Consider the following 10,982-nt stretch of genomic DNA (forward strand, 5'->3'; position numbering starts at 1 on the left):
GCTCCGTCCCATTGCCGAATGCTGGTGTCCAGCCCACTTTCTCTTCCGTGTTCTCCAAACTGAAAAGCAAGCATGTAGAAAACTACTGGAGTAGCTGCTCTGTGACCCTGAGCAGATTATCCCAGTTCTTCATTACCCACTTGAAAAAAAAATGGAGATGTGATAACACATGTTAAAATTCCTTCAAGTATCAAACCTTAGCATGCATCTGTTCTTAATGCACCAGCGCTGTTTAGAGTCCTCTGCATTAATCCGGGTAGTGCCTTTACCCGCAGATTATATAGTTCCCGTTTTACAAAAGGTATCTGGGTTGTTTTTCTTTACACTTATTTAGTGTGTGTGTGTGTGTGTGTGTGTGTGTGTGTGTGTGCGCGCACACCATGTGCCTTAGCACGGGTGTGGAAGTCAGGGGACAACTTGTGGGAGTTGGTTCTTTCTTTGCACCATGTCAGTCTCAGGGATGAGGCTCAGTCACAAGTACCTTTACTGGAAGAGCCATCTTCCCAAACCAAAAATATTAACTGGTGGTATGGAGCTGAAAGATAAAAGCCAAAGTCAGTGCCCTTCACCACATCCCTCACTGTCCCCCAGAAGTCTTTATTAATCCCACCTGCAGGCCCACAAGGACCTCTTCCCTGGGCTCCTGTTTATGTCCTCAGCCACATCTTGCCACTCTCTTTCTTGCACAGAATCCTCCAGGTACATGGCCTGTCCACCACATCTTAGAACACAAAACGTTCTTGTTCTGTCACAAAACATTCTTGTTCCCTCTGCCTGGAACACTTTTCTCCAGCCTTGGTTTAGCTGTCTCCTCTTCCTTTAGGCCTCACCCCAATAATCGCTAACATGGAGTTCTTGGTGAACACTGTCAAGATTAATACAGCATGTTGTCATCTACCCTAGGCTCCTTTCTGTTTCCTTTCTGGGGTTGTACTTTGTACTATTTGCATTGCTCTGTTATCTTGATTATGGTTTTTCCTATACTGTGTAATAACTGGTAGAGTGTCACCCAAAACATCCAGATCTCATCTGTGCCTACAATGTCTGGCAATATCAGGGTTTGGGTAACATCATGAAGAAACTACATGACCCCCAAGCCCTTGGCTCCCCACTCTCTATCACTGGAAGCCACTGAGCTCCTGTCTCCTGGTATCTGTTGTTGCCTGAGCCAGCATTCCGGTGTGGTCTGCTTGTTGACTAACCATGTCTGGAAAGCACCATGGGGTCACTGTAAGCACAGAGCATATTCTCAGACAATCTTCCATTGGATGGAAGGTTTTGTGCACCCACTAAGTTAGCAATAGACACCATGATGGCACAATAGACACTATGACAGCAAACCAGAATCTTCCAAGTGGCCCTGTCTAAAATTGGCTCTGTGTGATTAAAATTAGCACTACTTATTTGCAAAAGATGCCCCTTCCTAAGCTCCACCTCCATTCTTAAAAGACTAATTTTTATTGAATATTTCTTATAAAATGTTTTATTTTTATTTGTCTCGTGTAATATGTTTTGATCATATTCTTTCCCTTCGTCTAACTCTTCCCAGAGTCTCCCCACCTCCCTACTCATCCAACTTCATGCTAGCTTTTGCAGTCCCTCTCAAAAAAATTAAAACAAAAAGATGAAGCAAACAAGGGAAAAATACTCACCAACACACACACACACACACACACACACACACACACACACACACACACAGTGATTTATGTTGACCAACTACTCATGGGGTCTGCCATGGAATATGGTTAATACAAAACTATGTTTATTGGTACAGACAACTGTCTATTAGAAAGTTAAAAGAATGAACAAGTCAGGGGTCAAAGGGTAGGAGACCTGACCAGGGGTAGCTTGGTAATGCACTGGCTTTGTTCCATTCTGGTGGCTCCCCAGCTGGCAGGCTCAGACCTCATGCCGGTCTTTGGTACCAGCTGGCCGTGAAGAAGCCAGTTCATTTGTTTTAGTCTTTCAGAGTGTGCCAAAGATGCTCAGATGGCCTTTCCCAAGTGAGGGGACAGGGAAAGGCTGAAGAAGGGTGAGCTGTAAAGTCAGGAGTGAGCAGCTCCTACCATTTTCTCCTACCATGCTGCCTTGGTGGTAGCTGACAGAGTAAGTACTCTGAGACATACCAGCTCTTTTCACCACAGGAACAGGTGACAGTGTATACCGTCACCTGCCAGGATCTACTGGTCCCTGGGAACCCAGACCATGGTCTGATGACCACAATAAGGAGTTGAGAAAGATTCCCTAAGAGGTAGGGACCCGGAAAATAAGACAACAGAGCCCTTCACAACAAAGAATTCTTGAAAGCCACTACAGAGTTACATCAGTTTGTCAGCAGTTATACAGAAAACAACCTAGCAGATCCCGGGGTTTGAAGCTATTCATACTAAGCCTAGTGGAACACAGGGGCTGGTGTATCTATGTCTTATAGAAATAGTGTTTCCATATGGACATATCGTACTGCCACTCTTCTCTTGGTATGCTTCCGTAGACTCTAGTCAGATGGCAGCTGCCAAACTGCATTCCTTGGAGCTGTGGCTCTTTTCACGGTGATTTTGCCCTCTTTCAGCATCTGGGGGCTTTGTGAGCTGTCAAAGTCAGAAGGGAAAACTGCTGGGATAGTCCTGAAATGTAACCAAACATGCTAAATGCACAAGGCTGCCCCATAAGGTCTACGTGATCTGAGATGTGGACACTATTCTGTTTAAGAAATCCTGTATTTTGGAGTGTCGGGGGGCATGAAGGCAGGCTTCCTAGGAGAGAAGGATCTTCTTTGCAAAGAAATTCTCTTGAATTGTTCTTTTCTAGGGTGGGCCTGAGAGTCACCAGGAGATCTTGTTTGAACGTAGATTGGGATTCTACAATTCTCGGTAGCGTCTGAGAGGCTCCTGGATAAGCCCCCATCTACAGATCCCATCTGAGTACCAAGGACTGTGTGTGTGCACACCCCCCACACCCCACACACACTTCCCTTTATCTCCAGCCCCTCCTCCAGCCTTCCCAGTCACACTCACTTTGAACCATTCCTGGGCTGTCATCAAGAAACATGTGCTGGTATTTAAACTCCACTGCGTAGATGACAGTTCCTCAGCAGCTGTTGCTTGTTTGAAGTTCAGGGTGTTGATGAAATCAATGAGCTCAACAGGGAGGAAAGGTCGAAAAGGACCTGATCAAACTATGCTCAAGTGCGTGCGTGCACACACACACACACACACACACACACACACACTCCCAATCTTGAACTTCAAGATCTTTCTCTCATGGTCTGAGACACACTGATGCGAGCAAACATCACAGTCATTTCTAGAAAGGGCCAGAAAGTAAATATTTTGGGCTTTATACGTCATACAGTTTTTATAAACAGAAGAAAGCAATTGGATTCTGGGAAAGAGTCATAGGTGATGTGCAAATAAGTAAGTGTAATTGTATTCTAATAAAGTTTTATTTACAAAAACAGGCAGGGAGCTGACAATTAGGCCCTAGACAACAGTTTACAAATTTCTATTCTAAGTATTTTAAATTTTTTTTCATCTCTTGCATGTGGTCTGTGGATTTTTATCTAAAATAATTCCTATTTCTTCATCAGCAGAGACAAAAAATAACATAAGGAAAACCTTACTGAAAGGGAGCTAAATCATCACTTTGAGGAGCAAATGTCTAGAGGACAAAGGGGAGCAGATTCTATTTCTTTTACTACATAACAATGTGAAGTTCGAATGTGTCTTTTAAGCTGGCACAACCATCATTCTATCTTCTCTTGCCAGTTTTTTTTTCAATGAATAGGACAAGATGGTGACAAGGAACAGAACATTGTGCCCACAGGCTGTCTTTACATTTAAGTCTGGTTTCTTCTTAAGCATGCTTCTTCTGCTCCTCAGACCCATGGGGGAGGGGAACACAGCAAAGCAAAGATTGTATTTCCCTGCCATCTGACCATGGGCATTCCTTGAAACAGTGATGTTTTCTCACCTAGGCCAGTTCCTGTGGAAGCCTTCTCTTTGTAGAGGGTGAGGACATTGTTCAAATGAGAATTCTGTTGTCACTTACAGCATCCAAGCAGTACTAATGAATTGAAGTGCAGAGATCCACAAGCTAAATTTCATCCTGACCCTCTGTTGCTAGAATAAGGCCTAAGGGTGTTGAAAAATCCCATATAGGGACCTATGAGACACAGAGCCCTGGAGAAAAGATCAATCAAAGCCCTTCAGCCCACCACCCCTTAGTTGGGATTTTATTGCTGTGAAGAGACACCGTGACCACAGCAACTCTTATAAAGAAAACACATAATTGGGGTGGCATCTTACAGTTCAGAGGTTCAGTCCATTATCATCATGACTGGGAGCATGGAGAGGCGTGCAGGCAGACATCGCACTGGAGCTCAGAGTGCTACATCTTTCATGCAACTGGAAGTTGACTAATACCCTGGGCAGTATCTTGAGCATAGGAAACCTCAAAGCCAGCACCAACAGTGACACACTTCCTTCAACAAGGCCACGCCCATTCCAACAAAGCCACACTTCCTAGTAGTGCCGCTCCCTATGAGATTATGGGGGCCAATTACGTTCAGACTACCATAGTCCCCATCTGCTACCTCTCACAAAGCCTATATCATTTAAGAAGAGAAACACTGTCTACTGATAAAACAGTTCCACTTGAAAGGAAAGGACCTGGCATTTTTGTCCCTGTGATGGTGGATTCTCTACCCAGGTCCTCCAGCACCAGGACACCCCATCATACCAGTTTTAAATGTGGGGTCAGACTTCTGTGTGGCCTGCATTTTTCACAGAATGTATCACTCTTCCCATATATGTGCTTGTACAGGGATATGCATGCATACATATGCAGAAATACACATGCACACATATGCACACAGAGAGAGGGGGGAGGGAGAGAGAGAGACCAGTGCTCTCTACTTGCAAGAAATGTGCTTGTGTTTCAGGAAAGTAGAGGGACATCAGGGAAACCTCATTGTTTGATCCATTGTACTGGTTTCCATATTTTGACAATGAGTCTTTCTACACAAAGAATTGAATGTCAACAGTATAAGGAAGAAATCCCAGACATCACTGGGAAGTCAAGTTATTCTTGGTGGTTGCTGATAGTCTAGCGAACATTACAAAGGGTCAGAACACAGGTTTAGTTCCCTGATGTTCATTCATTCTCATAAAACCACATTTGACTGATGTTTCTGTGTGTTTGTTTGTTTTATGTATATCAAGTTCTTGGGGTATGATTTCTTTCACTGGGGACTTTCAGGCCTCGCTTTCTCTACTCTTGCCCATCCTGAATGGTGGGTGAGGTGAAGTAGCTAACGGGAGCACATATTCCCACCCTCTTGGGACTTAGCCTAACCAGAAAGATTGATAGAACAAAACTCACAGATGAATTAAAATTGTGACATATTTTAAGCAGGGAGTTCACTCTTCCTCCCCTGAGTATCACTGCCACTTTCATACCCAGATATTATCATTGTGCCCATTTTCATTATGCAGCTTGTGGAGTTTTAAAAGTGGCGCTGCCAGGAGGTGGCTGTCTTTCGGTGCATAGTTTAAGAAGGGGGAAATGTTTCTCAATGAGAATATGAACCGTGAGGGTATAATTCTGTCTTGGGGACCTGAGAACTGCTAACTTAAACCAACCTCCAGAGCTGTGATCAATGAGGTAAACACATTTCTCAGTTCAGGGAGCTAATTATAAGTCATATGTTCCTCAGCTTTAAAATCAAGAACACCTGATGCTGAGCTACACAGTGGTTTGCCAGAGACCACAAGACTGATAAGCTTGATTGCACTATTTTGTTCCGGGTGTTTACAGCCTTACACATTGGAATTGCATCCTGGCCCATACCAGGTCAAAGGTATTCACTTGCCTTTATTCTGAACTTATGCGTTGAGTACCCTAAGATTCTGGATCCAGCTAGTTCTGTGAGAATGCAGGAAACAGAGAACAGGATTGCTGCTCCCTTGCAGAGCCATTTCAGCTATAAATTTATGCACAGATTTTAAAAAACTGGAACAGAGTGGGCAACTTAAATAAAAGTCAAGTGGAAGAGTAGTTGACGGTCATCGGGCAAAATCACCTTTAAAGGAATGGCTCCCTATCACTGGGGAATTGCCATCTGTGTGGAGAACTAAATAAGCAGAATTTAGTCATGCAAAGGAGAGAGTTTCTCCCAGGAAAGCGTGACAGATTGGTGTGTTGAAGGAGGAACGGGATTGTAGTCACAGCCAGGTTAGAGTACTCGAGAAGTGTTGACTTGATAACAATCACATAGAGAGGTGGGCAGCAGAGTAGAGGGAGACCTTGCAGTTTGCATGAGAACTCTGGATTCCCCCAATGAATACATTACCACAAAGCCACCCTCTTTAGAGACAAGTACACACGTGTTACTCATCTCTGAGCTGCCCTTACATGTAAGAAGACCCTCAAGGAAAACGTGACTCAGTGAGTCACAGGAGAAGCTTCTCAAGAGTTGCAGATGGAGTCAGCGATCTCATCTCAGGTCCCCCAGCACAGTGACTTCTGTTTGACAGGATTACTAATGGACCCTGGGCCTGAACACAGATAACCTCTGCTCTCAGCAGAGTACTTTTGTTCTCAAGGACATGGAGGGGGGTGGTCCACAGGGCACCTTGGACATATGAGCTTGAAGAAGCCCAACCCTGTCCCACTTCTCCACTAGAGCAGAGAAGAAACTACTTTTCTCGCTTTCCCCTCAGCATGGAGCTAGGAGCCTGTCTACGTGTGTCTTAGGAATGTTTTACTGCCAGGCTGGCTGGTGAGAAGCCACCATGAGAATTGATGATACTTGCCAGGCTGTTGAAGCTGACCTTCAGCCCACTAAATAACTTACACAGAAACTTCTGCAAAGATAATGGTGCCCCCTGGGTAACTTTTGGAAGATTCTCTTTTCTTCCTTAGGAGAGTTCATCTGCTCAGATCACTCATTCATCATTTTAGTATGTCAGGGTCCTCTCACTATCTTCAGCTACACAAGGCTCTGAAAGTGACTAAATGGCTGTAGATCATTTTTTTGTGATTTATGTACCAGAGACAAACAGCAAGAAAAATGGGGGGTGGAGCACCAGGCTCCTCTTGCTCTGACAGTTGTCAGTGCTGGAATCATTTTTAAAATTACTGGAGATATAGAACACAGTCAGTGCTCTGTACGAATTCCACACCTGTGGGTTCAGCCAACCCCCAGTGAGAATTCAGTTAGGTCTAATGGCTGCATCTCTATGAAACCATGGTCAGCCTTTTATCTTATTCCCTACACAGTACAGAACAGAAGCTACTTACATTGAAGTTACGTTTTATTCAGGGTTGTAAGCGATGTGGAGGCATTTTGAAGTGTATCCTACATCCTATTGCATGGAAACTTGAGTACCCTTGGTGCATTCAGGAGGAAACATGAGATGATGGATGCCATATTGAGAAAAATATCAACAACATTCTCTTTCTCTTTTTTCTTTTTTTTTGGGGGGGCGCATCAAGACAGGGTTTCTCTGTGGCTTTGGAGGCTGTCCTGGAACTAGCTCGTGTAGACCAGGCTGGTTTCAACCTCACAGAGATCCTCCTGCCTCAGCCTCCCAAGTGTGGGATTAAAGATGTGTGCACCACCACCACCCAGCTTCGACGACATTCTTGAGGGGGAAAATACAGTATAGAAGACAAAGCCAAACACAGGCTGAGAAAACCTTCTACATGGCTCTCTTAAATGTTTGCCAAAGGCTCCTGTATTACTGCACTCTCTAACTGGGTGTTTACTCCCTACATGTGGTCACTTTGGGACCTTGCATTCAGTACTTTTCTATGTAGCTTTGGAGCCTATCCTGGCACTCGCTCTGGAGACCAGGCTGGACTCGAACTCACAGAGATCTGCCTGCCTCTGCCTCCCGAGTGCTGGGATTAAAGGCATCCGCCACCAACACCCGGCAGGTGCATTAAGTACTTTTAAATACTAATAATTGCAAAATGACTTTCCACATCTGGCTAGCTAGCCCCTCCCTCTTTGTAGACTCACTCCCTTGACCTGCTGTGCACAAGAACCCCACTCAGCCCCCTCATTATTGACTTACTATTGTTTCTCTTGTCTGTTATCAGTATAAAATTACAAATTCCCACTAATTTCAATGGTTTGTAAATAACTACTTTCCATAAATATTTTAATGTTCAAACTGTACCATTGGGAACCTCGTTCAAGTGGAACCATGGTCTTCCAACAAACTCTCATCACACTTTTTTTTTGTTTTGTTTTTTGAAACAGGGTTTCTCTGTGTAGCTTTGGAGCCTATCCTGCACTTGCTCTGGAGACCAGGCTGGCCTCAAACTCACAGAGATCCCTCTGCCTCTGCCTCCCAAGTGCTGGGATTAAAGGCGTGTGCCACTGACGCCCGGCTCACACTTTATTTTTTAACATTTTCTTTTTTTGTACAAGATGTTCTGGACCCTTTTTTTTTTTCTTTCCTACTTTATCCTGAAATCCATTTCTCCAACAGGCCCAGGTAACTTTCAGTGAGTGATGGCAAACAGAATCACACTGTATTCTGTATTTATCCATTTTTGCATTGAGTGGCACTTAGATGATTTCTGGTTCCAGGCTTTCTTACAAGCTCCACTGTTAGAATATGTATGCATATTTTGGAAGGTATTTACTAACTTATACTGGGTATATAACTAGGAATGGCAATGGAAAATTGAGGCCTCTTCCCTGTTTGGGGTTGTATGCACAGGATAAAGGACACCAGAAGCCCCCATAAAAGTAGTTTTATTCGTAATTCATGTATGTTTACATATATGTACTTAGCTTTAGATATTGCCCCATATTTTAAAAGGTTTGCAACATGGATTTGGGTCTGTTGGAGAGAGGACATATTGGATTCCCTTGGGATAATCAGTGGCAGGGGAATGACGGCTTATTGTTGCCGATGGCCAGAAATGGCAAAATGGTCAAACTCTATGGAGATGCATACGTAGAGTACTGTTTAAAGATATACAAAAGCAAATTCCCCAAGTACACATCTCCCACTGTCTTCAGGATGGATTCTGTCTCAGCCCTGACAATGTGGAAGCACTTCAGGAATGGAGACCCATTTCTTGGGTACCAGCTCTTCCATAGTAATTAAGGTCACTGCCTTATTTTAAAGGCACTTCCCAAGCGGGGGGTGGGGGTGGGGGGGAGGTGGTAGGGGGAGAATAGAGGAATGTCCTGGGCACAATTCATATCGTCTGGCTGCTAGAGATTAATTTATAATCCTAGGGCAATCAATCACTGACCAACCCAAGAGAATAAATATCTCTTTTTCTCCATCTAGAGAGTCACTTAGTGTCCAAGCCATTTGAAATGAACGCCTACCTGCCACTTAGGGAAGCAGGCCAAACAGGAAACTGCTTTGGGCCAGCAAAGTAAACTAGCCCAGGACTTTAGAATTAGATTCTAAGCTGACTGTGGTAAGAAACAGCTTAGGCCTGGCCAGTCACTGGCCAGATGGCTATCGTCTGTCCTACAAAACTGATAGAGCATGATTAGAATTGAAGATGCAGCAGAAGTATTTGATGACGTGAAATTCTAAATAGAGGGAAAGTAACATAGGAAGTACAGTGAACTCTTAGTAACTCATAAGCCTTTAGAGTGATTAGTAACTACGAAAGCACATGTCTATCGATGGTTTTAAGCTTATGTATTCTCGGTGTAGAGAGTCCCATGCCATGTAGACACCATGAGAGCCTTGGTGTATTGCACAGTCATAGTTACGCCACACCATGAAGAGACCCCAGACTGAGAGTAATAGTGACACCCTCCAACCCATTACATGTGTGTTAACTGCAGTGGTGCTCTTCTCTCTTCTGCCCCCACCCCCAGGCCTGTCTGCGGAAGGTGGTGCCAAGCGCCAGGAGCACCTATCTCGGTTTTCCATGCCTGACCTCAGCAAAGACTCTGGGATGAATGTCTCAGAAAAGCTGAGCAACATGGGCACTCTCAACTCCTCCATGCAATTCAGGAGTGCAGAGTCTGTCCGGAGCCTGCTGTCTGCACAACAGTACCAGGAGATGGAGGGGAACCTTCACCAGCTCAGCAACCCCCTAGGGTACAGGGACTTACAGTCCCATGGAAGGATGCACCAGAGCTTTGATTTTGATGGCAGCATAGCAAGCAGCAAGCTGCCAGGGCAGGAAGGTGTGCGCATCCAGCCCATGAGTGAACGCACCCGGAGGAGAGCTACTTCCAGGGATGACAACCGCCGCTTCCGCCCTCACCGGTCCAGAAGGTCTCGACGCTCACGCTCAGACAATGCCCTGCACCTAGCCAGCGAGCGGGAGGTCATCGCTCGGTTGAAGGAAAGGCCCCCTCTAAGAGCTAGGGAGGACTATGACCAGTTCATGCGCCAACGGAGCTTCCAGGAGAGCCTGGGACAGGGGTCCCGGCGGGATCTGTACGGCCAGTGTCCCAGGACTGTGTCAGATCTGGCTTTGCAGAATGCCTTTGGGGAACGATGGGGACCCTACTTCACGGAGTATGATTGGTGCTCCACCTGCTCCTCCTCTTCAGAGTCCGATAATGAGGGCTACTTCCTAGGCGAACCCATCCCCCAGCCAGCCCGCCTACGATATGTCACCAGTGATGAGCTGCTGCACAAGTACAGCTCCTACGGTGTCCCCAAATCCTCCACCTTAAGTGGCAGAGGACAGTTGCACAGCAGGAAAAGACAGAAGAGCAAAAACTGTATCATTTCATAATGTGATTGGAGTCGGGGAACGGGGGAAGATGGGAGCTAAGAATGTAAACCCAGAAACGTGCACTGTCGTGAATTCTCAAGTGCTCTTGGGGATGGTTCATAGGGGAGAGATGGAGACTGCTCTCAGTTGAGGGAGGCAAGGCTGCAGGTTGTTGGTAGATACACTTGATGTCACAGTTTTAGGCATGTCAAATATGATTTGCACATTCCACTTTGGAAACTCCGGCTGTGGAGGCCAGGGTA

The 10,982-nt window shown here is 45.3% G+C and overlaps 1 protein-coding gene across 1 annotated transcript in view; it reads left to right on the plus strand.

Moving 5' to 3' along the window:
- The window catches only part of Prickle2 (prickle planar cell polarity protein 2), a 332,035-nt gene extending 321,295 nt beyond the window's left edge, over window positions 1-10,740 (plus strand). Inside the window, exon 9 of the mRNA XM_035448437.1 lies at window positions 9,866-10,740. Coding sequence (XP_035304328.1) covers window positions 9,866-10,740 — 875 coding nt within the window. The remainder of the gene's footprint in view (window positions 1-9,865) is intronic.
- Window positions 10,741-10,982: the final 242 nt, after the last annotated feature.

The sequence above is a fragment of the Cricetulus griseus genome, chromosome 8 (assembly GCF_003668045.3).
Source record: "Cricetulus griseus strain 17A/GY chromosome 8, alternate assembly CriGri-PICRH-1.0, whole genome shotgun sequence".
NCBI lineage: Eukaryota > Metazoa > Chordata > Mammalia > Rodentia > Cricetidae > Cricetulus > Cricetulus griseus.